Source organism: Mustela nivalis, assembly GCF_964662115.1.
Source record: "Mustela nivalis genome assembly, chromosome: 7".
Lineage (NCBI taxonomy): Eukaryota > Metazoa > Chordata > Mammalia > Carnivora > Mustelidae > Mustela > Mustela nivalis.
Genome location: NC_139026.1, coordinates 8982104 through 9008606, shown reverse-complemented (window position 1 = coordinate 9008606; position 26503 = coordinate 8982104). Strand labels below are relative to the sequence as shown.

Sequence of the window (26503 nt, the reverse complement as noted above, 5' to 3'; positions counted from 1 at the left end):
CTGTCGTCAGGCGGCGCCGGCTTTAAGGCTACTGCTGCCAGCCGTCGGTTGAATGGGTGTCGGGGGGAGGCGGCCGGGTGCCGGCGTCTGGGGGCTGTGGCGGTGGCCTCTGGAGCTGGTTCTCGGCTCCTAGGTTCGGTATTTTTCCGGGGCTGGTAGAGTGGGGCGGCGCGGCCCGAGGGAGTCTCGCCTCGATGCCAGCCGTTCCCCACCCCTCCCCAGGCGGCGGCGCCGTTCCGGGGCGGCGACCGGGCCTGCGGCTGCACTTCGCCGGCTTCCCCTCCCTTTTCCCTCTGTGGGCCGGGCCTCCAGCGGAGTGCTTTCGAGAACCCGACTAGCTACTCCCGCGTTGACCGTGTTATGTTTGTCTAGCGCGCAGTTCACCAGGTGATTTCAAAGAACCTTACTGATGCATTCGGGCGTAAATTGCGTTGGTTAGTGGGCTCGGCCGCCTTGCACTTCCCCGGGAGCGCTGAGGGTAAGTGCCTCGCCCGGAGTCACATTTCAGGTGGATTGGAGAGTCCTGTTTCAGCGGCGTCGAATTTCAGTGCACAACACACCGACCGCGGTCCTCTTGCCCTCGGGCTTCCACCTGGTCTCACGGTGGCTGACAAAACCTTACTCCCTGGATTTTCTCAAGGTGTTTTGTGTGTCAGGAAGGTGAACACCCAGTTCCGCAAGAGCTTTCTTCCCCTTTACCTACCTCTAGGTCTTGTGGAAGACATTATCTAACCTAGCTGCCCTTCTTTGGGATTTTTGTGCAGAAAATTGAAAAAACAGATTACATAATTCAGGCATTTCTTTAACAAGACTGTCCTAACACCATTACACTCACCACACACTTGAGTGCTTACCATATATTTGGTAGTTCTGCCCTAATCCAGACAACTTTTGGATTATTTTAAATTATTGTAATTTGTAAACCACCTCAGTGTTGCAGTTATATTTTCATAAGATTAGTTAATGGAGGCTTGAAAGCGCTGTTCATTTATTTACTGCTAACTATGCCGTGAGATCCATGAGATGGCTGTTTCATATATGTATATATTTTTTTTTAATTTTTTTTTTTTTTAGAGGAGACAACCGAATCTCAGAGTTAATTAACTTGTTTCAGATCACACAGCTAGTAAGTAGTGGACCCAGAATTTGAACCTGAACTCTAACCCGTCTTCAGAAAGGGGATGTAAAAATGGGTGGGGAATTCCCTTCCCAAAATGTAATTTTAGATTTCTCGGTTCAAGAAGCACCTACTCTTGAGAGTTTTTTTCTGGGCAAGCCCTGTAGTGAGAAGGACAGTTTTTTAGTCTACCAATAGGTGTCAGCACATTCTGAACTTGAGCTCTTTCTGGAAGAGCCAGCTGGTAAAATGGTAAATACCAACTATTCTAGACTACTAAGGCATGATATTTGGCTTTTCTGCCAAATCAAGATTTTAATGTTTTTAACTTACTCCTAGAGAAATATATAGGACAGTGATGAGCAATTTACCAAGAAAACAAAAACACATTCGAAAAGCTATTATCAAGACCTTTGGAGTTGAGTGACTTTTCGTCCCAGATTCCCAGCTGTGTTTGTGCACATAAGACTTAATTGTGTTAAAAACAAAACCAAAAGTAGGTAGTTGGAAACAAGAGAAAGCAGAGATTGCCTGTTTTTTTCTTTCAGGTGGATCTCTGAAACCGGAGGCCGTTTTGAACCTTGACTCTTACTAAATCCTGTGTTCCAAACCCTTAATCTTGGCTATGTTACTATCTCGATGGCCTCTCTTTCTTGATTGCTGCCTGGGACTGGTGGCCGCGGCTAGCATTATGCGAGTTTTGGCTAATCCCTTATTTTATCAAGCTTTTCAGACTTTTGAGACTGAAAGGGAAAGACCCCTCCCTTTTAGGGTCTTTTAGGGAAAGACTCTAAAACTTGTGCTGATGGTATTGTGGATTGGGACTTTACAAACTGATGATACGCTGGAAAAATCATAAGAAACTACCCTAAGAGACCCTAGATTTCAGTTCACAAATGTGGTGATACACTTTTGGCTTGCGTTTAGCTGGTTGCCTCTTTTTGGCTCTGTAATTGCTCTCTCCGCAGAGGCAGTGAATGGAAGATTCTCCCTAAGGTCAGCGTTTAATTAATTGCCTCGCTTTGGCTGCTACAGTATTCCAGGCATCGATCCTTCTATTAAAATTGCCTGGAGGTTGCCAGATCGTCAAACCTCGATCTACCCAGGACAGCCAGGGAGGGAGTCACTAAATTGAGAGGAGGGAGGCGCCCTGCGCAGTTTACTATCTCGGTCGCCCGCGGCCCGAGGCGCGGGACCTATCCGGTGACTAGATTGGGCCTTGCCCCTGTCCATCATCGGAAAGGACTCCGCGGAGACTGTTTTGCCGTAAGAGTTGGAAACTGAGCACCGCCTATGGAAAAGAGGGAGGTGAGGGTAAACGTTGTGTGTACTTCCCCATTCATTGGATGGCTACTGTGTCAATCATACCCTGCCCAGTCTCGTTGGCTGGAAGGCCCCAGGCAGGTAGCGTGGACGCGGTGCTGCCCCTCCCGAGCTGCGAACCGGGCGCGTGACGTCTCAGACATTTGTTGTTGGGGTTTGGACCTCATTAATTATTCATTAGGTACTTGAAAGGGCTCCAGTGATTGGTGGCTGGGAGGCCTGGTCGATTGTTTCTTAGCTAGAGATACGTGTCACCCTCTACGCGGCTGGAGAAGTTTCGCATATATTATCCGATGAGGGGCGGGGCGGGCCCCCCCCGCGCATAGATTAAGCAAATAGGCCGAGGAGGGAGGGGAGGCCGGCTACGAATTAGCCTAAGTTATTAAAGATGGCGGCTGAGCGGAGTCGCTCCCCGATGGAGTCGCCGGTCCCGGCCTCTATGTTCGCCCCCGAGCCCAGCTCCCCGGGGGCGGCCAGGGCCGCGGCGGCTGCCGCCCGGCTCCACGGCGGCTTCGACTCGGACTGCAGCGAGGACGGCGAGGCGCTCAACGGCGAGCCGGAGCTGGACCTCACCAGCAAGGTAGGCCCGGGCGCCGGCGCTGAGGGGACCCGGCGGGCGCTGAGGGGACGGGGCGGCGGGCCGAGCGGTCTCCGGGGCGACGGCGACGGCGCGGGTGGAGGCGGGAGGGGCCGAGCCGAGCCCGCCCACCTGCCGGTGCGGGAAGCGTCTGGGGCTCCCCGGAGAGGGGCGGCCCCCGAGGCCCGCGCACCGCGGTCCTCTCCCGGCGGCGCCTACCCCGGCCTCCCGCCGTCCGGCTCCCGCCGAGACCACAACCCTTCGGCTCCGCCACGTGGAACGGGGGCGCCCGACGCCCGGAGCGCCCCGCGCGATGGCCGTCCCCGAGCAGTGCCGACTCCCCCGAGCCCGAGTGGGTGGTTGTCTCCCTGCACTGGCCCCGGCAACCGAGAGTGGAAGGTGGCCGAGGCAGGGGGAGCGGAGGCGCGGGACGATCACCCCACGGGGAGCAGGAAGGCGGCCGGGCTCTTCCTGGTGTCGGAGTAGGAGACAGAAAGTAGTCGCTCAGTCGCCGAGAGGCTTGTCCGAGGAATTCCTTCCCAAACCAAAACTGAAAGATGGGCAGGACCCATAGCCTCGCCATGCTGGGAGTGGGACCTCATCGTGTATGAATGGAATAATGAAGGACCTTTGGAATCGGGGCTTCTGAGCTTGTGAGAAGGTAGGCAGGAATTAAGGGCTCAGCTTCTGCTTGGCATTGGGAGGATGAAGAAGTAAGTATAAGATGTGACTGCTGTTTTGATGGCGCTTAAACATCACTAAAGGAAAGAATGCCAACTTGAGGGTCAGGCAGGGCTGGGTTCCCTTTCCTGCCCTGCCACTTTAAAAGGCTCTGTGACCTTGGGAAAGTTTCTTAACCTCTCGCTTCTCCAGCTGCATCATTTTAAAAGTAGAGATGTGTTGTAAAAATGAGAAATGTATATGACGTTTAAAACAACGGCAGCGATAACAACAGGCCCAAGATGGGGTCGTTTGCCCCCTGGGCTACAAAGCAGTACTTAGTTGCAGCTTCATTCTCTCCCCAGGAGTGAAGTTTCTGGGTCAGTACTAGTGAGGTAATCTACCTGATAGGACCCCCTGCCTTTCCCAAAGGGAAGATAACCCTGCCTGAGATGATCATTTCTTTTCTTCCCCTGATAACCTTGTCTCACCCCCTTTCTGCCTATAAAATCTTTGGGTTTTGTACAGCTACTTGGAACTCTTTTCTCCTTGCTCAGTAGAGTGCTGCCTGATTCATGAATTTAGAATAAAGCCATTTAGATCTGGAAATGTACTCGATTGAATTTTGTTTTCTAACAGACACCTAGTACAGTGCCTAATACATAGTACTCAGTAAATGTTTGAAGTGAGCCGAATAACTGATAATTCCCTGTGCAGATTAAATAGCAGCCTATGGAAGAGAGAACACCAATGCCACCTCCTACTGACTGTTGGATAGTTACGATAAAAAGACGTTTATTGAACATTGAAAACATTTGTGACTTTTCAAAGTCTGTGGTGGCAAAACAGCATGAAACTTGACCCAAACTGGAGATAACTTCCCTTGCAACCTAGGCAGCCAAATTTCAACTATTCGCTCTCCCTCTAGTCTCAACTATCTACTTAGAAACCAGCTATCTGCCTTATTAGTTTTCCTGTCTGATGTGTCTACTGCCACAACGAGAATGGCCAAGCTCAGAGAGAGGGATGATCAGAGGAGATGTGTGAGGTGGTGTGACGTGATGCAAAACACCCAGGCAGCACCCAGGTTACAAGTATAAGCCCTAGTGAGTCAACTCAGGAAATTGTAAGAAATGCACTTGATTCAAAAGCAGATGAGTTGGATATCAACTCATGGACAAGATGCTGGAGAATCCTGAAAACATAGTGGGAAATTTCAAGGCAGAGTTGCAAAGAGAATAGTACCTTCATTTCCTGGCCAACTTATTTAATGTCCCGGGATAGGGAAGTGTTACTTCATCTCAGGTCTGGGGAAGTCTTCCTTACTGTTTTAAAGTTGAGAACCTACATATATATGTGTGTATATATATACATATATATGTATATATGTGTGTATATATATAAATTTTGATGATACTGAAAAGAAAAACTGTGTGGAGGGGAAGAAGGGCTGTGTTGAATAGATTGATTGCTGAGGAAAGGACTGGAAGCTCTAAGTTTATATACTTGCTACAGTTAGCAGGGAAGACCAAAAGTTCTGAGCGCTTTCAAAGGGAGAAACAATTAGCTGACTGTAGTGGCTAGTTTCATCCAAGAAGGTTTTCCTAGGAATGACTTGATAAAGGAAACTAATTACCATTTATTGAGCTGTGGACTAGATGCTTTGCATGTTACCTCACTTGGTCTGTACAGTGTGCTTAGGATGTAGGTAGTATAATATCTATTTGTAGGTTGAAAAACTGAGACTCCGAAAGGTTGAGCTCTTTGTCCAAGGTCACACACAAGTAGTCAGAGGATGGAATCTGACATACCTACTGGTAATTGGCCTCCCCAAATAAGTAGTTCCTATTTTAATGTTACTGGCAGAAATTTGCAAAGTGATGGTGCTAATACTCATCTCAGTGTAATGGTGTTTGTTGATGAAGATGAGTCTTGCAGCGGTTTTAACTGCCGATTCCTAAATAATCAGGTCAGCCAAGGCAAGATGGCACGGAATTCTCCCGTTACTGTAAGAACCATTGGCCTTGGGGGGAGTGCATGTCAGTGCATGAGATCTGTGTCCTGTGAACTGCAAGCCGCAGGGGGGAGACTTTGACATGTAGGTAGTAAAGCAGTGTTCATCAGTTTCTGCCCACAGTCCAGATTCTCAGTCACTGTGGGTCCCGCCCCTCCTGTTAAGCAGCAGGAAGCAGGCTCCTCACACCCTCTTTTCTGTGGGTTGTGGTTCAGACATACTCATTTTAGTCCATCATATAACTTAACTCATGGAAGGCTTAGGCTCAGAGTCTATTTCAGGAGAGGCAGAGAGGGCATGAGGGGGTTGTGTAGCTATTTTAGGTCAGGGTGCTATGGGGTTCAGTCAGGGTCTTTGGTCAGGCTGTTGATCTACTTTGGCTGTGGTGCTCTTGTAGTAAGTGTGGTCTTAAGGCTGTTGGTTTCTCTTCTAGCTGGTTCTAGTGAGCCCTACATCAGAGCAGTATGACAGCCTACTTCGGCAGATGTGGGAGAGGATGGACGAGGGATGCGGAGAGACCATATATGTCATTGGGCAGGGATCAGGTGAGCATAGTTTTCCTTACGCTTTATTTTTACAAAATTATTTAGAGCACATTTTCCCTCTTTTATTGACTTCCTGTTCATGTGTCTCAGTCGCAGTGATTCTTTAGTGTCCGCAGAACTGTTTGGAGGACATTAAAGTACAAAATGATAATGCTAATTCCCACCTTAGTGGTCATAATATGCTTCACTTCAAAGATTCACTTTCCGGGCGGTTTTACAGGTGCTTCTTTTTACCTCCAGTACTCTCAATTTGTATAAAGGGAAAGTACAATGCAAGGAAACTTCTTATCTCAGGTAATAGAACAAGTAGTTAGATCTACAGTTAAGCCTGCCTTAGGCAGCCCTAGGTCTTCCCTCTCCAGGCCCAGGTTACAGATCCCATTGCTACTTAATGGCCTGCTTTGCAGAGAACCTTTGTGATTCTTCTTGACATCTGCAAGAAAGGGACACCCAGAATTCCTCTCTTCTGCGAGGCTACCTTGCTTAAACCACAGTGACCATTCAGTGTGCATAGCTGTGATAACAGAAGTCCTCTTTTTCTCTCTGAGATCCTGTCAGACATGTAGCCTTGTTACTGTTCTGGAAGGGGCTGATTAATGTCCTCCCGCCTGCTTATTGCATTGTAATGGGGCCCACCAGTTTAGAGAAAGACCGTCCGCATTGCAGATTATATTTGGACTTTTGTTTTTTGGGGCTTTGGGAGTTTTGGGGGGTTGTTTCTAGTTTATAACCTCGATACAAGGCCCACTTACCCTTGCTTCATTATGACATTATCTTTGCTGAAATGGCAGCTGGGCTTATTAACAATCAGATTTAGCTGGTACCAGAACTTGTCTCTGTCATCTTTGCAGGAAGCCTTGGTGGGCCTTGATGGATCATTAAAGGAACAGTTCTTTGCTGAATGTAGGCTTTGTAAAGGCAGGTAGTAATTCCTGTTAGTCTAAGATGGAGAAATCTCAAAATCATTCTTTAAGTATTTGACAGATATCTATTAAGTATCTTCTAAGGGCTTGATACTGTTGCAAAGTACTTTTGGATACTTATAATCAGGTCTCTGTCCCAGAGAGATGGCATATAAATAGATAACTTCAGTAGAAAATAATATATGGAAATGCTTCAAGACTGACACATGGAAGAAAGGTTTGATCTCCAAATACTGCTGTGCCGTCCTTTGAACTGTCTCTCCTATCTATCCCTTCCATTCCATTCTTGCTGCCACCTTCCCGTTTCAGGGCTTATCACTTTAAAGAAAGCGTGGTCAGAGAGATAGGCAAACTGAGAAGTTGCCTGTCAAGAAAGGGAGGAAACTGGTCAGCGTTGTCAAGTGCTAAAGACATTAAGGAGAGTCAGGTTCAGAAAAAGCTGTTCTGTTTGGTGGCTAGGGCATTGTTGGTAGCTTTTTGAAAGCTTTTGTTCAGGTGCACATCTGGCCTACTGTAACAGGATGAACCACTCCAAGGCCACGCCATGCTTGTAGCATTGAAGGAACCTCATCTAGATCGATTTTGACAAGTGTTGGGACTGTTCTTTGATGATCTAAATTCTTAAGACGCCACCCTTTCCCCCTTATTCTTTAATGTGGACTCAGTGAATTTTACCATGCCTTGGCAACTCACAACTAATTAACCATCCGATGGCAAAGCATAAGAAAATGTGAGATGCTCATTGTCGCATCTGCACACCCAAGTGTTATCTTTGCATCTACCAATTGGACGCTGTTACATTCACAGTGACTCCTTCCTGCTGGAATTCTTTAGAGGGAGAAGGCCATCATAACTAGTTAAACAAGTTGAACATCAGAAGACTACACCAGGTGTGAGGCCCCCAGGGGTCAGCTTCATTACTGACTTCCTGTGTGTGCTTGGTGCTTCACCTCTGTTTATCCCATCCTTCATCTGTAAAATGGGGATAATGACATACTTCCTTACCCTACCTCAGAGAGATTTTGTATGGATAAGTTAGGTGTTAAAAAGTTCTAAGCAGAGTAATGTGCTCTTTAAGTATACATTCCTAATTTTAAAAGGTGGCAGCCTGACCTGATAGTTCAGGGTCTGGAGCCTGGTAGGTCTGCATTTGCCTGTTGGCTCTTTTCCTTGTCTTAAAATGGGGTTAATAATAGAATCTATCCCATGGTGTCATGGTGAAGGTTAATACTTGACATACAGTAAGCATTATATAAATGTTACCTAGCATTAGTAATTTGCAGTAATCATTTTTTAAGGATTCCAAGTTATAGTTGATTTACCATGAGACTTCTTTCAAGAACCATTTTGTCCATTTTCCATATTAAGTCATGGCTTACAAGAGCCAGCTACTATATTAAAAGTTCAGGGAACATAGGAGGAGTGTTAAAAGTCTTTCTGGGGGAGTCAGGAAGGGCTTCAAAGAAGAGGTGCTCCTTGAATTGGTACTAAAGGGTGAATAGGAGTTTTCTAGGTAAATGGAAGCAGTAGTAAGTGAGCAGAGAAAGTCACATGCACAACACAGAGGCATTGGTGATTGTGGAATATTTGGTGAGCCAGAAGTGATTCTCTTAAAAATGTATCTATCTTAGCTACTAGGGGAGTGGGTTGGGGGAGGGGCAGAGGGAGAGAATCTCAAGAAGACTCCCTACTGAGTGCGGAGGCCAACAGGGGGTTGGCTCTCACCCCCCTGAGATCATGACCCGAGCTGAAGTCAGGAGTTGGATGCTTATCCGACTGAGCCACCCAGGCGCCCCAATATTCCCACTATATTTACTTTACTTCTGTAAAGTGGGAATATAGAGTGTGAGGTTGGGAGTATCAGGAGGGTGAAGGCTAGACAGGTTGCAGGGCCCAGATCTTTAAAGGTTTTTTTTGTTTTGTTTTTGTTTTTGTTTTTTATTTGACAGAAAGAAATCACAAGTAGATGGAGAGGCAGGCAGAGAGAGAGAGAGAGGGAAGCAGGCTCCCTGCTGAGCAGAGAGCCCGATGCGGGACTCGATCCCAGGACCCAGGCGCCCCCCCCCCCCTTTTAAAAGGATTTATTTATTTATTTATTTATTTATTTGACAGAAAGAAATCACAAGTAGATGGAGAGGCAGGCAGAGAGAGAGAGAGAGGGAAGCAGGCTCCCTGCTGAGCAGAGAGCCCGTGCAGGGCCCAGATCTTGATGGTTTCTGAATACTATGTCAAAGAGTGAAGACTTCTAAACGCATGTTGAGCAGGAGAGTATGTACAGAAAAGGTAAGTCAGATGGCAGGACAGACATGGCTGAATATGTGGTGTTAGGTAATTGGACCTCTGCAGCTTTTCTCCTTGACCTTTGTCTCTACTCCTCCAGAGTGAGGAATGCAGTGCGTGCTGGTGAAGGGTGATGTGACTGGGAGCATTTTCCGGGAGCTCTAGATGGACAGGGCAACACTCATGATTGCCCCCTGGCAATCATGGACCTGAACAGGACCTGAAAGCATTTTGTTTTACCAGAAACAGGGAAGGTTGGATAGAACTTGGGGGTCTGGCAAGAATGGTAGGGTTAGCAGACTTCCTCTTAGGAACACTTGCAACAAGCCCTTCTCTAACCAGAAGATTTCCAGACTCAGTTGGCCATGTATTTGGAAACTCCTCAGCCCAACTGCTCCCTCTTTGTTCATTTGTTTTGCATTTTGCAAACATTAGAGAGCCTGATGGAGGAGAAGCACCCTCATGGGGCATCCGGGGAATGTTTGAGATACCCCCTGTCCTCAGGATGCCTGTGTATAGTAGGGGAGTAGATGCATCCAAAACACTGCTCTATAAGGGGTGGGATGTGGCGCACTGAGGGGCTTTCTAGAATGGCAAATACCTAGGTAAAGGTGTAAAGCTGAAGAAGTACAGGGAACATGGGGGGTGGCGACTGGGCCACTAACACTGGGACAAAACTGAGGAGGGGGTGTGGGATTCCTTTAAGGAATTGGAACCAGATGCTGCTGGGCTGGGGGAGCCATTCCAGAGCTTTGAGTTAGAAGTGAGAATGTCAGAATTGTGGCTGGATTAGGAGCTTAAGCTTGTGTGTATGGAGGTTGGGCTGCAGGGAACAGAGCCCAGGTGTTCTAGGAGAAGCTGGGGGTCTTGCAGGGATGAGGTAGAACAGACCCTGAAACAGGCTGGTGGCACTGGATTGGCAACAAGAGAGCAAGGACAAGGACGGAAGGGCGAGGCCTAAAGCTAGAATCAGCAGGACTGGAGGGATGAGCATTGAGCTGGGGTGACCGGGAGGGTGGTGGTGTCATCAGAAGGAAGGAAGGCAAGGGAGGAACTAGTCGGGCACAAGGAGGAATCCTTGCCAGAGGAGAAGGCTCTAGGTTTGGAATCAGAAGACCCAAGAGCTCACGCAGCCCCTTGGCTCTTTACCAACCCTGAGACCTCTGGGGGTTCTGTTTATCCCACTGCTAAATGGGAACAGTAATGCTTACTACTTAGGATTGCGGGGCGGGGGAGGTCTCAAATGCTTTGTTAGGGCTGTTAGTTTTTGTGCTGTTGTTTGCAAGGTGGGGTGGAGTGGTTGAGTTTAGATGCCAGGCTTCGAAGAGTTACCGTCCAGGCCACTGGAAATTCAGTCTGGAGCTCTGCAAAGAGGACAGTGCTAGAAATGAATGTTTCTGTGGTTTGCAAAACTACAGTTTGAACCGTAGAATGAGGTGCCCAAGGGAAATGTTTAGACGCTAGAGAAAAGGGCCACTGACTAATTGCTAGAAAAGACTGGCATTTAGGGGATAGGAGCAGGAAGAGCAGCCAGAGGAAACCGAGAAGGAAGCAGAGGGTAGAGAGGTGAATCAGGAGAGTTCAGGCAATAGGCAAGTGGAGTGGGAGGGAAGTGCTTCAAGAAGCAAAGGTTACGGTAGGATAGCCAGCAGTGTCGAAGGCTGGAGGGGTCAAGAAAAGGGCATTAGATGAGCGGTTGAAGTCCGTTTATATCTTGAAAACCAGTTTCTTCTGCAGTCATCAGAAATAATAGTCAGCAGGTGCAGTCACTTTTTTGAGATGCTTGGTGGGAAGAGGAGGAACTGGGGAGATGGTAGCTTAGTAAGCAGGGGCAAGGGAAGAGGGGGTGGGTTTCCTTTTCGTGGTTTAAGAACGAGCTCATTTCTAAGGGGAGGCATGGAGGAGGGAAGAGAAGGTAAGAAAAGGTACTGCAGGGTGTTCGGGAGACAGTAGAAGAGAAGAGAGGTTGGGGTCATGCTGCGGGGGTCAGCCTAGCGAAGCAGTGGAGGTGCTCTGTGAGACCCAGAGCCTGAGCCTGGAGGAAAAGCTGAGGGAGCAGTTGTGGAAATTGAATGACACCATGTGGAAGGCACCTTGCCGGGATTGCCTTACAGTAAGCACTCAAGGGAGTGCCTGGTCCATTGACTTTCCTTTGGACGCCCTTCCTCATCCTGAGCTCAGACTTATTTTTTCAGCCGCTTGCTGGATATGTCACCTGAGCTACCTCCTTTAAAAAATCTGTCCCTAAATAAAATCATTCTTAAATTCTCTCCTCGTTTTTCTTTGACTCCTGTCCTCCTGATCTCTTACCTGGATTATTAGTATTATTTCCTAACTGGGCTCCCCCTTTCTGGTCTCTCGCTTGCCAGTGCACCCTTTATATTGCTGCTCCAGACATCTTTCTAACCCACAGCAATCTGGTCATGTTACTCCCCTGCCTAAACCCCCAAGGCTTCCCACTGCCTGGTACATACTGTGTTTTGCTGCTCTCTGACATCTCTGCTTAACAGCTCCCACCTCTTGTGTGGTCTCTCACCACGTGACATCCTGCTCCCCAACATACCGAGCTGCTTACTGGTCCCTGAATGTGCCGTGATCTGCCATGCTCCATGCTTCGTTCCTCTGCCTAGGGTGTTTTTACTCCTCTCTCTGTAGGTCTGTTTTCCATACTTAGAGACCCGGCTTGGAGTCAGCACCCTGCAAAGCTGTCCTCGGCTTCCCCAGGCAATGCCAGTTGTTCACGCTTTACATTCTTTTTGTACAGTTCTATAGTAAAGCACTTAAGCTGTATTACAATTAATTAATTTTCTGTCTCTCCTGCTGGGCTGGGAGCTCACCAAGGGCACCTGTATTCCCAGTACCCAGCATGAGGCTTGGCATAAAACCTCAGAGAGTCTTAGTGATTACTATTTAATGAGCACCCTGCTTGAAAGGGAAGCCCATGGCACGATTATTTATTAACTCCATGTATGCCCAAGTTTTTGAAGTGTCTGGTAGAGAGAGCCATGTTTTTCTCCAGTGCCTGGGGTGGGGCCTTTGGTAGGGGTGGTTGACCGGCTGGCTTGTTGGCAGGCTGATGTCTGGGCTCTTGTCACCAGATGGGACTGAGTATGGGCTCAGTGAAGCCGACATGGAGGCCTCCTACGCCACGGTGAAGAGTATGGCGGAGCAGATAGAGGCTGATGTCATCCTCCTGCGGGAACGTCAAGAGGCTGGGGGCCGTGTGCGTGATTACCTGGTCCGGAAACGAGTAGGAGACAATGACTTCCTGGAGGTCAGGTGAGGAGGCCTCAGAACAGTTCAGGGGCTTTCTGCAGCCTGACCTTTGGTCTAGGGCTTCGAGAGAACGGTGCTGGAGCCTTCGGCGCCTGGCATACCAGCTTTACTCCTTCCCCTTCTGAGGCACGGAAGGAGTGTCCAGAGACGTGATCGTCCCATTTGCTATTTCCGTACTTGCCCATCCCTAAATATTTCCATTTGGTCAGAGTGGGAGGCTAGCCGTACATTTGTGGCCGTTGCGTGGGCTGCGTTTTCTTACCTGTCAGCCTGTAAGACTAAAAACCAGTGTCTTGGAGGAGAGCATTCTGTTCCTCTCTTGGTTCTTGGGCTCTTTTCTGGCAGCTTTGAAGAGGCTTGAGGAAGTTAAGAGAGAAAGGCATTGGGACAGGAGCCTAGTTCCTCCTGAATAGTTCTTTCTGCTCTGGGTGTCCTTCCAGGGCCATCCCCAACGCGCTTAGCCATGAATGGGAGGAGCGGGAGCTAGAGGGGCTCAGGGGCAAGTCTGTCCTTAGAAATCCAGTTACTTGGGTTCATTTTTGCTCCGCTGCTGACTCTCACAAGGCCGTTTGGGTTCATGTACACGCAGGGTAGCAGTAGTAGGCAACGTGGATGCTGGCAAAAGCACACTTCTGGGGGTCCTGACACACGGGGAGCTGGACAATGGCCGAGGCTTTGCCCGCCAGAAGCTCTTCCGCCACAAACACGAGATCGAATCCGGTCGCACCAGCAGCGTGGGCAACGACATTCTGGGCTTTGACAGTGAAGGCAACGTGGTGAACAAGCCGGACAGCCACGGTGGCAGCCTGGAATGGACAAAGATTTGTGAGAAGTCCACTAAGGTGATTACCTTCATCGACTTGGCTGGCCATGAGAAATACCTGAAGACCACGGTCTTTGGCATGACAGGTCATCTGCCGGACTTCTGCATGCTCATGGTAAGCGTGAGGCGCTCCTGACGAGGGGAGGCTCCGTGGGCTGTTTGGGGGTGCTTATGCGCAAGTGTTAGAAATTGTGCTGCGACGGAGGCCTCTTGGTTTGGGGCTTTGACATTTTATAGGGATGCCCAGTCCTCTGAGCGCTATGACCTTCTCAAGGGCTGTACCTTGATCTCTCTTCCTGGTGCCATTTGCGGTCCTCTTTCATTTTCCAGAGAGGCACAGAGGAGGGTCTCTCGTGGGGCTGGCTTACTGCCTTCAGAAACGTTTCTCCTGGGGTTAGGCTGCTCTGTGGAGGTGACACCAGGTGGCACTGCCCAGAGAAGGGGAGGCCTTGGAAGACATGGAGGAGAGCACAGACCGCAGTCAAGAGGGGCCGGGGAGGTGGCCTCTTTCAAAGCCTGGGAGGAGTGAAAGCCAGTCCAGGGTGCTTGTGGAGAGGCTGCTGAGTGCCTGGCACCGTGTTGGGCCTGGAGATACAGCAGTTGAGTCTAGTAAGATTTTCCAGCAGCTCATCCTGTAGTTCACCTGAGAAGGGGAGGGAGCGGAGGCTTCCATGTTGGATCATGCCGCAGAGCTTCCCTTCGGGTCCCACTCATCTTCTGTGGACAGAGAGAGGGAGTCTGGGGGGTCCACAGCCTTGCACGCAGCTTCACAGCTTTCATGGAGAGCACAAGTGAGCAAGTTTTCCTTTGGCAAGTCCTTCTCCAAGCCTTTCCCCATTTCCCAGTTCCTCCAGCTGCCTGTATTAATAAGTGTAGTAAACACGGGCATCTGTTGAGAGCGGAGTTGATCAAGTTGCCCCACAAACACGGCTTCTCAGGCAAATTCTCCCCAGACTGGAGAGTAAGGAGGCCGAGCATATGTGCGAACGCTCTTGTCAGCGCTCTGCCCAAGGTTCCTGGGATCTCAGCACTATTTCATCTCCCATATCCTTGAGCATTTCAAGGGGCCACCACCAACTTGGCTAAGGAAAGCGGTTCTATGAGAAGGGATTTCAGAGGAGGAGCCGTAGGGTGTACTGGGGGCAGTTGTCGAGTTTGTATTAAGAAAGGTTCAGAAGCCAGTCTCAAATGAGCATTTTTCCAACTGAGCTATAGGGAACGAAGCCAATTAAAGGAAATACTTTCACCCTAGATGAAATGTTCTGTATTATCTGACTTTTAGGCAGTAATCCAAATATTAAACATTTTCTGTAGAAAACACTGAAATTATTATTGCCTCATGACAATCAATTTCCAGAGCGGGAAAAAAGCTTTAAAATATATAGACAACTGAGTGATAGAGACTTCTTTTATCCCAGTTGGGAAGAACAAAAGCAAGTCTGGGTTGGATAGGAAAGGTGTTTGGAAGAAACGAGAAGAATTAGAAGGCAGAAAGAGGAGGTATCTTGGTGTCAGCAGAAGGGAATATGCAAGGGACGTTGGTGTTGGAGGGATAGCAGCTCACCTGTGACTTGGGATCAAGTGAGAACATCACTTGAAAACCTTCTGGAATGTATTAAATACTATATAAATGTGTTACGGCAACTTTAATTTTGTTTTTGTAACATTCATTCATGTGGTACATGTGGTATTCATGTGCTACAAAACAAAAAGATGCCAAGGGCTTATAGTGAAAAGTTTCCCTTCCTCCCTTGTCCAGTTTCCTCTCAGGGCAACCAGTATTTCCAGTTTCTTAGGTATTCCTCAAGAGATTTTGTAATCGTACCAGCAAATGAGGATATATTCTCTCCATCCAGCTTCAAAACCATCAGAAAAGTTGGAAGAATAATATGATAAATCCCATAGACCCACCACTCAGATTCAGCAGTCACTAACGTTTGCTCTGTTCATCTTTCTATGTCTCAGATGCGTATGTTTATTTTTGTTTTGTCTATATAATCTATATAGATTATAGGAGTTGTGATTCTTGACCCCCAAATCCTTCAGCACACAGCTCCAAAAATAAGAACTATCTCCTGCTGGTACAGCGGCCGGGAAGATGAGCGAGAGTCCCCTAATATCTAGGCTGTACGTGCCTCCATGATCTCAGATGTTCCCCAGATGTCTTCCAGCTCTTCACAGCCGCTTTTTCAAACAGTGATCCATTCTACACCCTTTTAATGGTAGCATGCTATACACCTTGCTTTTTTTCCTCTCTTAAAAACATACCTTAGGGATTATCCCATGACAATAGATAACTGTTTCCTCTTTTTTGTCTGTATATTTTGTATGGCACATTTTGTACATTTTGTATGGCACACTTACACCCATGCCCACGTTTATTTAGCCAACCTTTATGGTGATATTTTATCTTTTTTTCTTTAAGATTTTATTTATTTCTTCGACAGGCAGAGATCACAAGTAGTCAGAGAGGCAGGTAGAGAGAGGAGGAAGCAGGCTCCCCGCTGAGCAGAGAGCCCGATGTGAGTCTCGATCCCAGGACCCTGGGATCATGACCCGAGCCGAAGGCAGAGGCTTTAACCCACTGAGCCACCGGGGCGCCCCTATGGTGATATTTTAAAACATTTATTGTTCTGGGAGGGAATAGAGAGCTGCCATTGCCTAAGTATCTAAATCACGCTGGTCATGCACAGGACCTTTGACCTACGTTATGACACTTAAACCTCAGGAGACCCTCTAAAGGGGATGTTATTATTCCTCCATTTTACAGATGGGGAAACAGGGGACCGGTGGTGTTAGACTGAATCTGCCTTGATGATGCTAGACAGTTGTTTCCCTGGACTGCCTGGGTTTGTCTTTTTTTTTTATTGCTTCCAAGTCTTTTCAGATTTTGACAGGCCACATCATTAAATCAGAGGTTAAAGCCATCTGTACCCAGCCACACTTTCATCAACAGATCTTTTGTTTCTGGCCGAAGACTTCTGCTCCATGTGTCCTGTTCTGATGGAGGCCTCAGATGGGCCTCAGATGAGAGCTCTCTCTTAACCCAGCCTTCTCTGAGGCCCTGTGCCCACCCAGCATCAACTTGTCTCCCTTGTCCTGACCTTTCTTTCTGTGTTGGGGCAGGTGGGCAGCAATGCTGGCATCGTGGGGATGACCAAGGAACATCTGGGCTTGGCATTGGCACTCAATGTGCCTGTCTTTGTGGTGGTCACCAAGATTGACATGTGTCCTGCCAACATCCTGCAAGGTAAGTGAAGCCTGCGGCTAGTAGCAATCTCCGTTTGGGGCTGTGTCACCCACTGTGGCTCCTTGGTGGTGCTGCCAGGGCTTCCGCCCAAATCTTCTGCTTTTTTTATCTTGTGCTCAGACCTTGGACTGAGTTTTCATCAAGCCAGAATTTTCTGCTTCCTCCCTTGTTTAGCTCTTGGTCTAAGCACCCTAGAATTATCCACTGCTCTTTGTTCCTTCTGGTTCCAAATATAGGATCCTTGAGATTCCTAATCTGACATCTCTTTTCAGATGGTCCCAGGGCCAGGATGTTGGGTTTTAAAATCTGAACGGGATATATACGGAGGCATTTGGGCAGAGGGTCTGATTGCCTTCTACCAGCAAATGTTTCAGAAAAGCCTCACATTTCTCCCTCATTCCTACAGATAGTAGAAGAGAAATGGAGAGGTGTCCTTTTGGAATGCCTCATAAGGGCTTCTGCAGATGTGTAAATATCCTAGAGATCCTTTGTCAGATGACTTTTTATCCAGGAAGCAGAGCATTCTGAGAAGAACATTGCCTTCCCCATGGACCCGCTTTCTTACAGGATGTGGGTCTTTAAGAGACTCTGGAGAAATATGACAAATTTCAGACTCGTAACCTTACCAGACAGGCCGTATCTGTGTTCCTTCTCCTCTAGCAAGCATGTGCCCACCCCAAGTTGATCCTCCTTTTGCTTCTCCAGGCATGGCATTTAACACTGGTCCGTCTGTCCCCTGCTTCTCTCAGCAAGGAGTGGACCAGTCTTGACCTGGAAACCTGGCCAGAGAGAAAGCTGTGTCCCCCTAATTGTGTTCCATTTCAACCTTTAAGAAACCCTGAAGCTGTTACAGCGCTTGCTGAAGTCTCCAGGCTGCCGGAAGATCCCTGTGTTGGTACAGAGCAAGGACGATGTGATCGTTACGGCCTCCAACTTCAGCTCTGAGAGGTAATGGGGTAGGGAGCACTCACTGCTGAGCAGGCAGAGATTGGTTGGAATAGAAGATTCTGGTCTCAGTATAAGCTCTCCCATGCTGGCAATGTTGCCTAGGAGCTGCATCAGGCAACCCAGATTCTGATGTGCTGGCCTTGCTGAAATTGGAATTCTGGCTTAGGCTTCAGTGTCTTTACGAGTGAAGTGGGAACAGTATTCCCTTCCCCACAGGGTCCTCGGAAGTGTTAGAAACGATGTGTATAAAGCACTTAGCACTGTGGCTGGCTGCCGTGTGATACATACACAGCCCTTGTTATAACTGTTATTATAATTTTTTATACTGTTGTCTCTCAGAAACTCTCTAATCACAGAGTAGCATTTGGCATTTATTCATTAGTGAATCCTTTGGTTCCATACATGTTTATTAGATGTTCTGTACTAAGGTCTTTGAGGCATTGAGGATTCAGAGTGGACTCAGGTATAATCCTTGTCCTCAAGGTGGTCACCTCCTTGGTCAGAGATACTCTCTTGATGATAGCAAACTTTGTTAAGTTTGTTCCTTTTCCCAGAGTCTTGGGGTGCTCTGGAGCCATCTGCCTCCTGGCTTGGTGGGTATGCAGCACCCGGAGCAGGCCGGCATTTTGGCCTGTGGCAGTGTCCCGGCGCTGCCTTCAGTACCGTCAAGCGGCCAGCAGAGGGGGTGCGTTTCCATTCATTCCTGGGCCTGTTCTGTGCAGGTGCTATTCTGGGAGCAGTGGGGAGTATTACAATTCCTGATCTTGAAGAGTGTGATTAACCTTGGATAGGAGACATAGAGGCTGTTGTGATGACTGATGGAAAATCAGGTGTAATTATGTGTAACAGAAATGCAAAAAGTGCTCCCTAGATCTGGGAGGAGTCAGGAGTGTCCATCAGAGAAGGATTTCCTGGAAAAATCTGCCTTGGAAATGGGCCCTGGAGGATTTGTTAGTTGGGTAAGAGGGAAGGAGTTGAGGCAGCAGGATCAGAATAAAGAAATACCTGGGAAGCAAAAAAGTACTAAGCTTTTGGGAGAGGAGAGGGTTCTCTGGTCTGCCTGGCAGACAGGAACTTGAGAGGAATAAACCTGCAGAAATGTTGGGAAGAGGAAATTTTGTCTGACTTCTTTGAAGTGGAAAGGCAGAACTAAGCCAATTTAAGAATTTTAAGATGTGTATGCTTCGGGCGCCTGGATGGCTCAGTTGGTTAAGCAACTGCCTTCAGCTCAGGTCGTGATCCTGGAGTCCCGGGATTGAGTCCCACATCAGGCTCCCTGCTCTGTGGAGAGTCTGCTTCTCCCTCTGACCTCCCCTCACATCCTCACGTGCGCGTGCTCTCTCTCTAATAAATAAATAAAATTTAAAAAAAAAAAAAAGAAAGAAAGAAAATGTGTGTGCTTTAGGAAGAAGAGGCAGCCATACGAACCCCAAATATAGCAGTGGTAGAGGGACAGAGACAAGGGGACAGATGTTAGAAATAAAACTGAATGAAAGAAGAAGGCCTTAGAGTGGTCTGGCCAGCAATTGGAAGGCTGGGGCAGGGAGTGGAGTCCAGGCCTGGGAGGCTGGTGAGGGGGCAGCGGGGGCCCTTAGCCGCCTCACATGTTCCAGAAGGTCTTCTGCTCCCACCCTGTCACACAGGAGCTGACCACCTGAGCTCCTTTGTCTTTCTTCACCCTCCACTTAGGATGTGCCCGATATTCCAGATCTCCAACGTTACAGGTGAGAACCTTGATCTGCTGAAGATGTTCCTCAACCTCCTCTCCCCCCGCACCAGCTACCGGGAGGAAGAGCCTGCCGAGTTTCAGATCGATGACACCTACTCTGTGCCGGTGAGTAGCTTCTGGAGGACTGAACAGGGTAGGAGGCTGCGTGGGTGCTTCCCGCAGGGACATCACGGCAAGTAGGTCATGGGGAGGACCTAAGTGGGATCGATTGACTGGACCCTGGCCTTCTCTGCAGGGTGTGGGGACAGTGGTGTCGGGGACAACACTGAGAGGCCTGATCAAGCTGAATGACACACTGCTGCTTGGCCCAGATCCCCTGGGTAACTTCCTGTCCATTGCTGTCAAATCAATCCACCGCAAGCGCATGCCTGTTAAGGAGGTGCGAGGGGGCCAGACAGCCTCCTTTGCACTGAAGAAGGTGAGTGCCGAGAATACCAAGAACTCCCCTCGGATTCTTATGTTAGACTCTGGGCCATTTCTAGTCATCCTGGCTGTTCCATATGGCGGGGATTACTGACCTCACTTTTATAGGTCAGAAAACTCAGGCTCAGAGAGTCCCAGTGACTTGCCCAGGAACACACAGCTAGTAAGTTCTAGAGCCAGGACTTGAGCCCAGGACTGCCTGCCTTCTAAAAACTCTTTTCCTTCTCCTAGTGCCTGAGATAGGTGCTCCAAGCTCAGTGGTAAGATCAAAAAGACATCACCCTCCTGTGCAGATGGTCCCTCTAGGTAGGATCCTTGGAGTCCATGCCAAGTCCTCCTCCCAGTCAGTCCTCTGTCCCTCAGGAATTGGGGTAAGTGTTAGCTCTAGGGTCACCTACCTCCCTGCCAACCACATTAACCAGCAGAGTGGGACTTTCCTTATCCTCTCCAACAGTCAACATCATGCTCGCCCTGTCCCTTCCACTTGAATGCTTGCCTACCTCTGCCCTCTCACCACTGCTTAATTCTTACCCATCCTTCGAAACCTGGCTGAAGTGCCAGCTCCTGCCCAAAGCCTTTCCTGATCCTCAGTAGCGGTGTTTAGGCTTCCCACTCAGAACTCAGGTCGGCCCTGCATTATCCACCCTAGAAGGCCTGTGATCTAGTGCAGTAGGAGGTCAAGGCTGAGTTGGGGTGGTCTCCATTCCCAGAAAGAACTCCTGGTCCTCTGGGACCAGAGGAGAGAAGCCCTGGGCATTATTTGCCCCTGAGGTCTGGTATTCCCTCTTTCTTTCAGATCAAGCGCTCGTCCATCCGCAAGGGCATGGTGATGGTTTCCCCACGCTTGAATCCCCAAGCATCCTGGGAGTTTGAGGCCGAGATCCTTGTGCTCCACCACCCCACCACGATTAGCCCACGCTACCAGGCCATGGGTAGGTGTCGAAGGGCACTGTCATCAGAGGCCCTCTGCTCTAGCTCTCCCAGCAGAGTACTACAGCTACCCAAACCCCGAGCTTTCAGCTGCAGCCGAGAGTCGGTCTCCCTCTCCTGCCCGTAAGCTGCCGTGTTTATTCAGTTCTGCAGACATTAACCAAGTGCCGACTTGGCCGGGCTCTGGAGACCCAGTCTTGCCCCCAGAACCTCACTTTCATTCCTTCAGCAAACATCTTCAAAATGCTGCTGTGTTCCATGTGGTATTGCTAAGATGCTGGGGACACAGTGCTGGGCAGGGGATCTACCGTCAAGAAGCCGACAGTCTAGAGAAGGCACACATGTGAACAGAGTGCCCTGTATTCCTGAACCAGGACCGTGGGTCCCGGGACAGGGGCTAACTGGGTGTGTAGGGCAGGATCAGACCTGAGAGCGGACCTTCAACTCACTTGGCCACACGCGGCCCCCTGAAGCCTTTAGCGGACCACAGCTCCAGCATATTCTATATTCTCACTCCCGTTTCTCCTGCCCAGAGGCCACTGGGGAGCTCAGTGACCTCTATTGTGACCCCCTGGCTCTATCAGCTCTGTGGTGACGCCCTGGCTGTCTTGGCAGTGCACTGTGGGAGCATCAGGCAGACGGCCACCATTCTGAGCATGGACAAGGACTGTCTACGCACCGGGGACAAGGCCACTGTGCACTTCCGCTTCATTAAGACCCCTGAGTACCTGCACATAGACCAGCGGCTGGTGTTTCGAGAAGGCCGCACCAAGGCCGTGGGCACCATCACCAAGGTATGGCCAGGCAGTCCTCCTCGCCCAGCCCCAGGAAGCACTAGGTCACGGCAGTTGCAGACTGTGAGCGCAACAGGGGAAGCCCTACAAAGTCCCCCTAACTGCCAGGGACAGAAGTGCTAGTTCCTGCCTTAGGAGAGTTGGAACAGTGCTGAAGTGTGGCCTCAGTGCCATTTTCTCTCTTTCCCCGGAGAGCCCTCCCTGGGCTTTGGTGGTGACCCTAGAGGAGAGCAGGTGGCATTGAGGCCTGTCTGTCCTCATAGGAAACAGTGGTGTCTGGACGTGGCTGTGGTCGGCCTCTGTGAGGCCCCAGGTGCAGGCTCCAGTGGCCTGGCTGGGGTGCTACCCTTACAGCACTGGGTCAGGTCAGAGTGAAGGTTGGACAGCAGGGGTGCCTAGGCGTGAGTTCCCTTGGGGCTTGAGCTGTTTGTGTGTCCTGGAGCCCACTTCATGCCCTCTGCAGACTTCACTCGTGGCTTTGGGTAGGGGCACTTGACAGAGTGATTTGACTCTTACTCCAAACAGTCTGTGTGAAATCTTGGTATCAGCCTTAGGGTGGCCTTGCCTCCAGAACAGCTTTCCTCAGGCCCTTCCGTGCAGACCTAATCATGTCCCTGAAGGCCACTTGCTTCTGGGACTGACTGAGAGCGGCAGAAGCTTCCGGCACGTGCTGTAGTGCCCTTGGGGGTATGGCAGTCCCCCCTCCTGCTTTGAGATTGAACCTGGGTCACAAGGGAAGGCGCTGAATCAGTCCCTCCTGGTTAGGATCCCTGATAGCCACGCTCTAAATGTTTCTAGATGCCAAACATTCACTTGGTCTCTTTGGGAGGCCTGAAGTTAAAATTGCCGCAGACTCTTGTTATGGGCACAGTGGGAGAGATGCAGTTGGTGCTCTGAGGAGTTTCAGCCAGCATAGCAGGGAAGCCTCAAGGTCCTTCCAAGGCTCTGGGTGGGCCAGACTCGAGCCTAGGAGCTTGGCCACGTTGGGGATGGCCAAGATGCACAGGCTGTCAGTGGGCAGAGCCGCTGGGGCAGGCACTAGAATGGAGCGGGCTGGGCTGAGGCAGTGAGACTTCAGCGGGGGAAGGGGCTGCCCTGGGACACTGAATGGGGATGAAGACATCTCTCTAGCCCACCACCCCTGCCATGGCCCCCTTTCCATCCACCTTGCTCAGGACCAGCGGGGCCAGGGAGTGGGAAGTCCCCGGGGGCCAGGGCCTGGGGCCTGGGCAGCCGAGCCGATGCCACCGCCTGCAGCTCCGGCCTCATCCTTAACTCCTCGCCTCCCGCAGCTCCTCCAGACCACCAACAACTCCCCGATGAATTCAAAGCCCCAGCAAATTAAAATGCAGTCAACAAAAAAGGGTCCCTTAACGAAACGAGAAGACGGAGGTCCCTCTGGAGGGCCGGCAGTAGGGGCACCGCCACCTGGAGATGAAGCTTGCTCTGTGGGGACTGTGCAGCCGGCTGTGTCCAGCAGTCTCCAGCCACAGGTGAGTGTGTGGCTCGGGCTGGGCTGGTCCCCTGACCACCTCGGGGTGGGAGTGGGAGGGTGACTGATACTCTGGTTGGTGGAGGTGACAGGACAGCTTCAGGCAGCCTGGGTCTCACTCCCACGTCTGCAGAGCATAGAAGGTGTCTCCCCCTACTCTCAGCACATAAGTGCCAAGTGAGCACTGTTTGTCTCTTAGGGCAGTATTTTTTGACCTTTGAGGTGTGGCCTGCATAAAGCTGATTTAGTTGGTCGTGATTAGCATTTGATAATGAAGCAATAGAAAATGTCTGGGTTTCCATCTCCCAAGAGCGAGTGCATGGTCTCCGTGTGGGACTAGGATGTGTGTGTGGCGGTCCAGAAGGTCGTCGGAAAGGTGCAGACGGTCCTCCTGGGTGGGTGTAGAGGAGGCCGTGGGCCCGTACTCGTGCGGCTCGCACTCAGCGCCTCCTGTTAGCTCTGTCCCCTGCTTCTGTCCTGCTGCCCCCTCATATTGCTCCTTCCGGGGTCATCTCTCTCTGACCCCCATTTGGAGAAGGAAGCGCGTGTGTGGACCTGTCCTTTCTGTTCTCTCTCCCACGTTGGGCCTTTTTCTTTCCACCTCTCCGCGGGGGCAGGTGGTGCTTCCTGCCGTCCTAGTGCTTCTTGCAGCGCCTCTGTCTCAGCCCACCGTCATGTGCGCCCCGCTTGCTAGGAAGGCAGGCTGGGTGCTGGCTCCCATCTGACAGAGGGGGTGTGCCCGGCTCCAAGTCACATAGTAGATGACTGTTCAGGCTAGGCTGGGACCGTCCTTCCTGCTTGCTTTTCTCCTACCCCTATTCCTGCGCCCCTGCCCCTCTGCTATCCTACCCTGCTCCCAGTGGGCCACTACTTCTCAAGCTCCTTCTTTCTCCCTTTCAGCCCAAGCCCAGCAGCGGGGGCCGGCGACGGGGGGGCCAGCGGCACAAAGTGAAGTCCCAGGGGGCCTGCGTGACTCCTGCCAGCGGCTGCTGAAATCTCCCTGGCCCACCCCCACCACCCAAGGGATCCTTGTACTCGGGCCACTGTTCCGCCACATGGGCCAGAGCAGCTCTGACCACCACCCGCCCCCCCCAGGCCACAGCTGGAGCCTCATCATTCCCTGCCCCCACCCCCATTTTCCAGGGGGGTTGTAATTTATAAGCTGAGGAAGGTGGCCAGACTTCCGGAGGACTGACCATCATCCAGCTTCCCCGCCTTCTTCCTTAACTCAGATTTTTTGTACATCTGGGCCCTTAGTTTTTATTCTTTTTATTATGTCTCTCTCTCTCTCTCTCTCTCTCTCTTTAGTGTGTGTGTGTATGTGCGTGTGTGTGTGCGCGTGTGCCCGTGTGTGCGTGCAGAAGGATGGTGGTGCGGAAGTGCAGCCGGTCAGGGCCCTGGCAGTCTTTCTCCTTTTTCCCTCTGTGGCTGGCCACCAGCCTCTAGGAGCTGGCTGCCTGCCCATCTGTCCATCCGTCTGTGTGTCTCTGTGACAACCTTTAGGGGCTTTCAGGAGCTAAAGAGCACCCTCCTCCCTGTGCTCACTCCTCTGCACCCAGGGCCCTCCACAAAGCCGGACTCAGGGCTTGGGGACTTTTCACAAGTTCTGCCAGAGCAGGGAGCCTTCCTTCTGGGACTGGGGGGCTTTTAACAGAATGGAGAGTGCTGGCCTCCTTTTTCTCTCTTCTCCTTCCCCCTCTTCCATCCCCAAACAGGTAATGCCAAAAGCTCTTAAACTGTAGCCTCTAGATGTGTGGAGGAGAGAGGCACTTGGATTGTAGGACCCCTCCCTGCCCCTAACTCTGACCCTTGCCCTGACCCAAAGACAGCTGGTGGTTTTCCTTTCCCTATGGAGACAATCCTGTGTTTGCCTGGCCAGGCCAGGGCAACTCCCATTGTGTTAATTTTAAGCTGGAGGCTCTGGTCCTCGAACTTTATATGATAGGAATCTTCCTGGGCCTTGGGGCACTGATGACCTGGACTGGGTTTGGCTTGTTCTGGGTCCCGCTCACCAGCACCTCTTACTGGTGGGGGTGTGAGGGGTTCTGCTGAGTCAGGCCAGGACTGGAACCCCTCCTTCCCCACTACAGCCCCGCCATGTTGCCCCATCATGGCTGCTACAGGAGCACAACAGGGAAGGGCCTGAGCCCCGTTTGGGGTGTGAGAGGGCAGGTAGGGGTAGTGAAAAAGGTTCTTCCAGGCCCAGCGCAGAGCATTAAAACCTCTGGAAGATTCACTTCCTGGGGTGGGATGGAGTGGGGATCACTCAGGCCAGTGAGGGCGTTGTGGGGCCCAGACCAGCCTGGCCTGAACTGTCCAGAAGCCCTAGGTTTAGGGTGGACTGGTGGGTGGAGATGTTCTTTCTAGCCAGGGCAGACACCAGCTGGCTGGGCCCTTCCTCAGCCTTGCCTCCCTCCCATTCCTAACCCTTCTCCATTCTTCCTGCTTCTGGACTGCTGGTCCCCTCACCTCCCCTCCTTCCAACTATTTCCAGTTACCACTGACCCATGGCCATGGACTGACCAGACCAGCACAAAAAATAAAAGTTTGTTTCAAGCTGATGGTGTCCTGTTCCCTGCCCAGGCCTTCCAGGTGGAGGTGCACCACCGGGAGCGCTGGCTGTGCCTGCCCCAGAGCCCCCCCTGCTGCGGTGCAGGGCAGGGGCAGGACATGGCTTCAGAACACAGGCCTCTGTGGCACATGTGACACAGGCCAAGTTGCCAGTCTTCCCCGAACCTACTTCCTCATCTGGAGCGAGAGTTAAACAAAATGCCTGTGTGGTGGTGGTTGCGAGGATTCAGCAAGAGAGTGTGTGGCAAGGCTCAAGGCGTCAGCCTGTGGGAGGCGCCACTGACCCAGCCGCTGCTGCTTCCATGGGGCCGTGGGCTATTGTGCAGGGAGAAAGGGGCTGTTGACATGTCTCTGCTGGGTGTCTCCCTCACTTAGGCGCTTTGATTTTGAAGCCACCATCTAGGAGACAGGTGGCAGTCAGTTTTCCTAGTGAAGGCAGCTGAAGCTCAGAGCAGCGGGGCCAGCACCCCACCCACCCACCCCATCCGCGGTGTGTGGCAGCTCTGCCCCATGGCCTTTGGCCCCAGCCTTTGTGTGCTCTTTCCTTCTTGCTTTTTGACTCTGGTTCTCCCTAGAGGGGCTGCTGCCCACTGGTGCCGTCGTACGAGGAAGGCTCCAGCACAGCGCACCCCTCTGCTCTTGGTCCCCGTGGCAGGTGCTGTGGAGTCCGTGTTTCCCCAGGATTTCACCGGGGTGGGACCTTGTTTGGTTTGAATTCTAAGAGTAACCACTTTCTTTACATTTGGAAACTGGTCTCCGCTCTGGCCTCTGCCCTCAGACATGCAGGTGGTTGGTCTGGATCTCGGGTCACCCGGCCTGCTAATGGGG

At 50.7% G+C, this 26503-nt stretch overlaps 1 protein-coding gene across 4 annotated transcripts; it reads left to right on the top strand.

The window, feature by feature from the left end:
* Nucleotides 1-13: 13 nt before the first annotated feature.
* Nucleotides 14-25665, top strand: GTPBP1 (GTP binding protein 1). Of its 4 annotated transcripts, none has more exons than XM_082740105.1 (13): nucleotides 14-478; nucleotides 1666-3020; nucleotides 6125-6236; nucleotides 12538-12718; nucleotides 13305-13653; nucleotides 16665-16788; nucleotides 17622-17736; nucleotides 19426-19570; nucleotides 19701-19883; nucleotides 20685-20820; nucleotides 21434-21612; nucleotides 22905-23105; nucleotides 24005-25665. In XM_082740105.1, the coding sequence occupies exons 2-13, from the start codon at nucleotides 2829-2831 to the stop codon at nucleotides 24095-24097; spliced, it is 2010 nt and encodes a 669-aa protein (XP_082596231.1). In that variant the 5' UTR covers nucleotides 14-478; nucleotides 1666-2828; the 3' UTR covers nucleotides 24098-25665. The 4 variants fall into 4 exon arrangements, with proteins under 4 accessions (XP_082596231.1, XP_082596232.1, XP_082596233.1 ...); XM_082740106.1 differs by having other exon boundaries at nucleotides 18-387; XM_082740107.1 differs by lacking the exon at nucleotides 6125-6236 and having other exon boundaries at nucleotides 21-478.
* The last annotated feature ends 838 nt before the right edge of the window (nucleotides 25666-26503 follow it).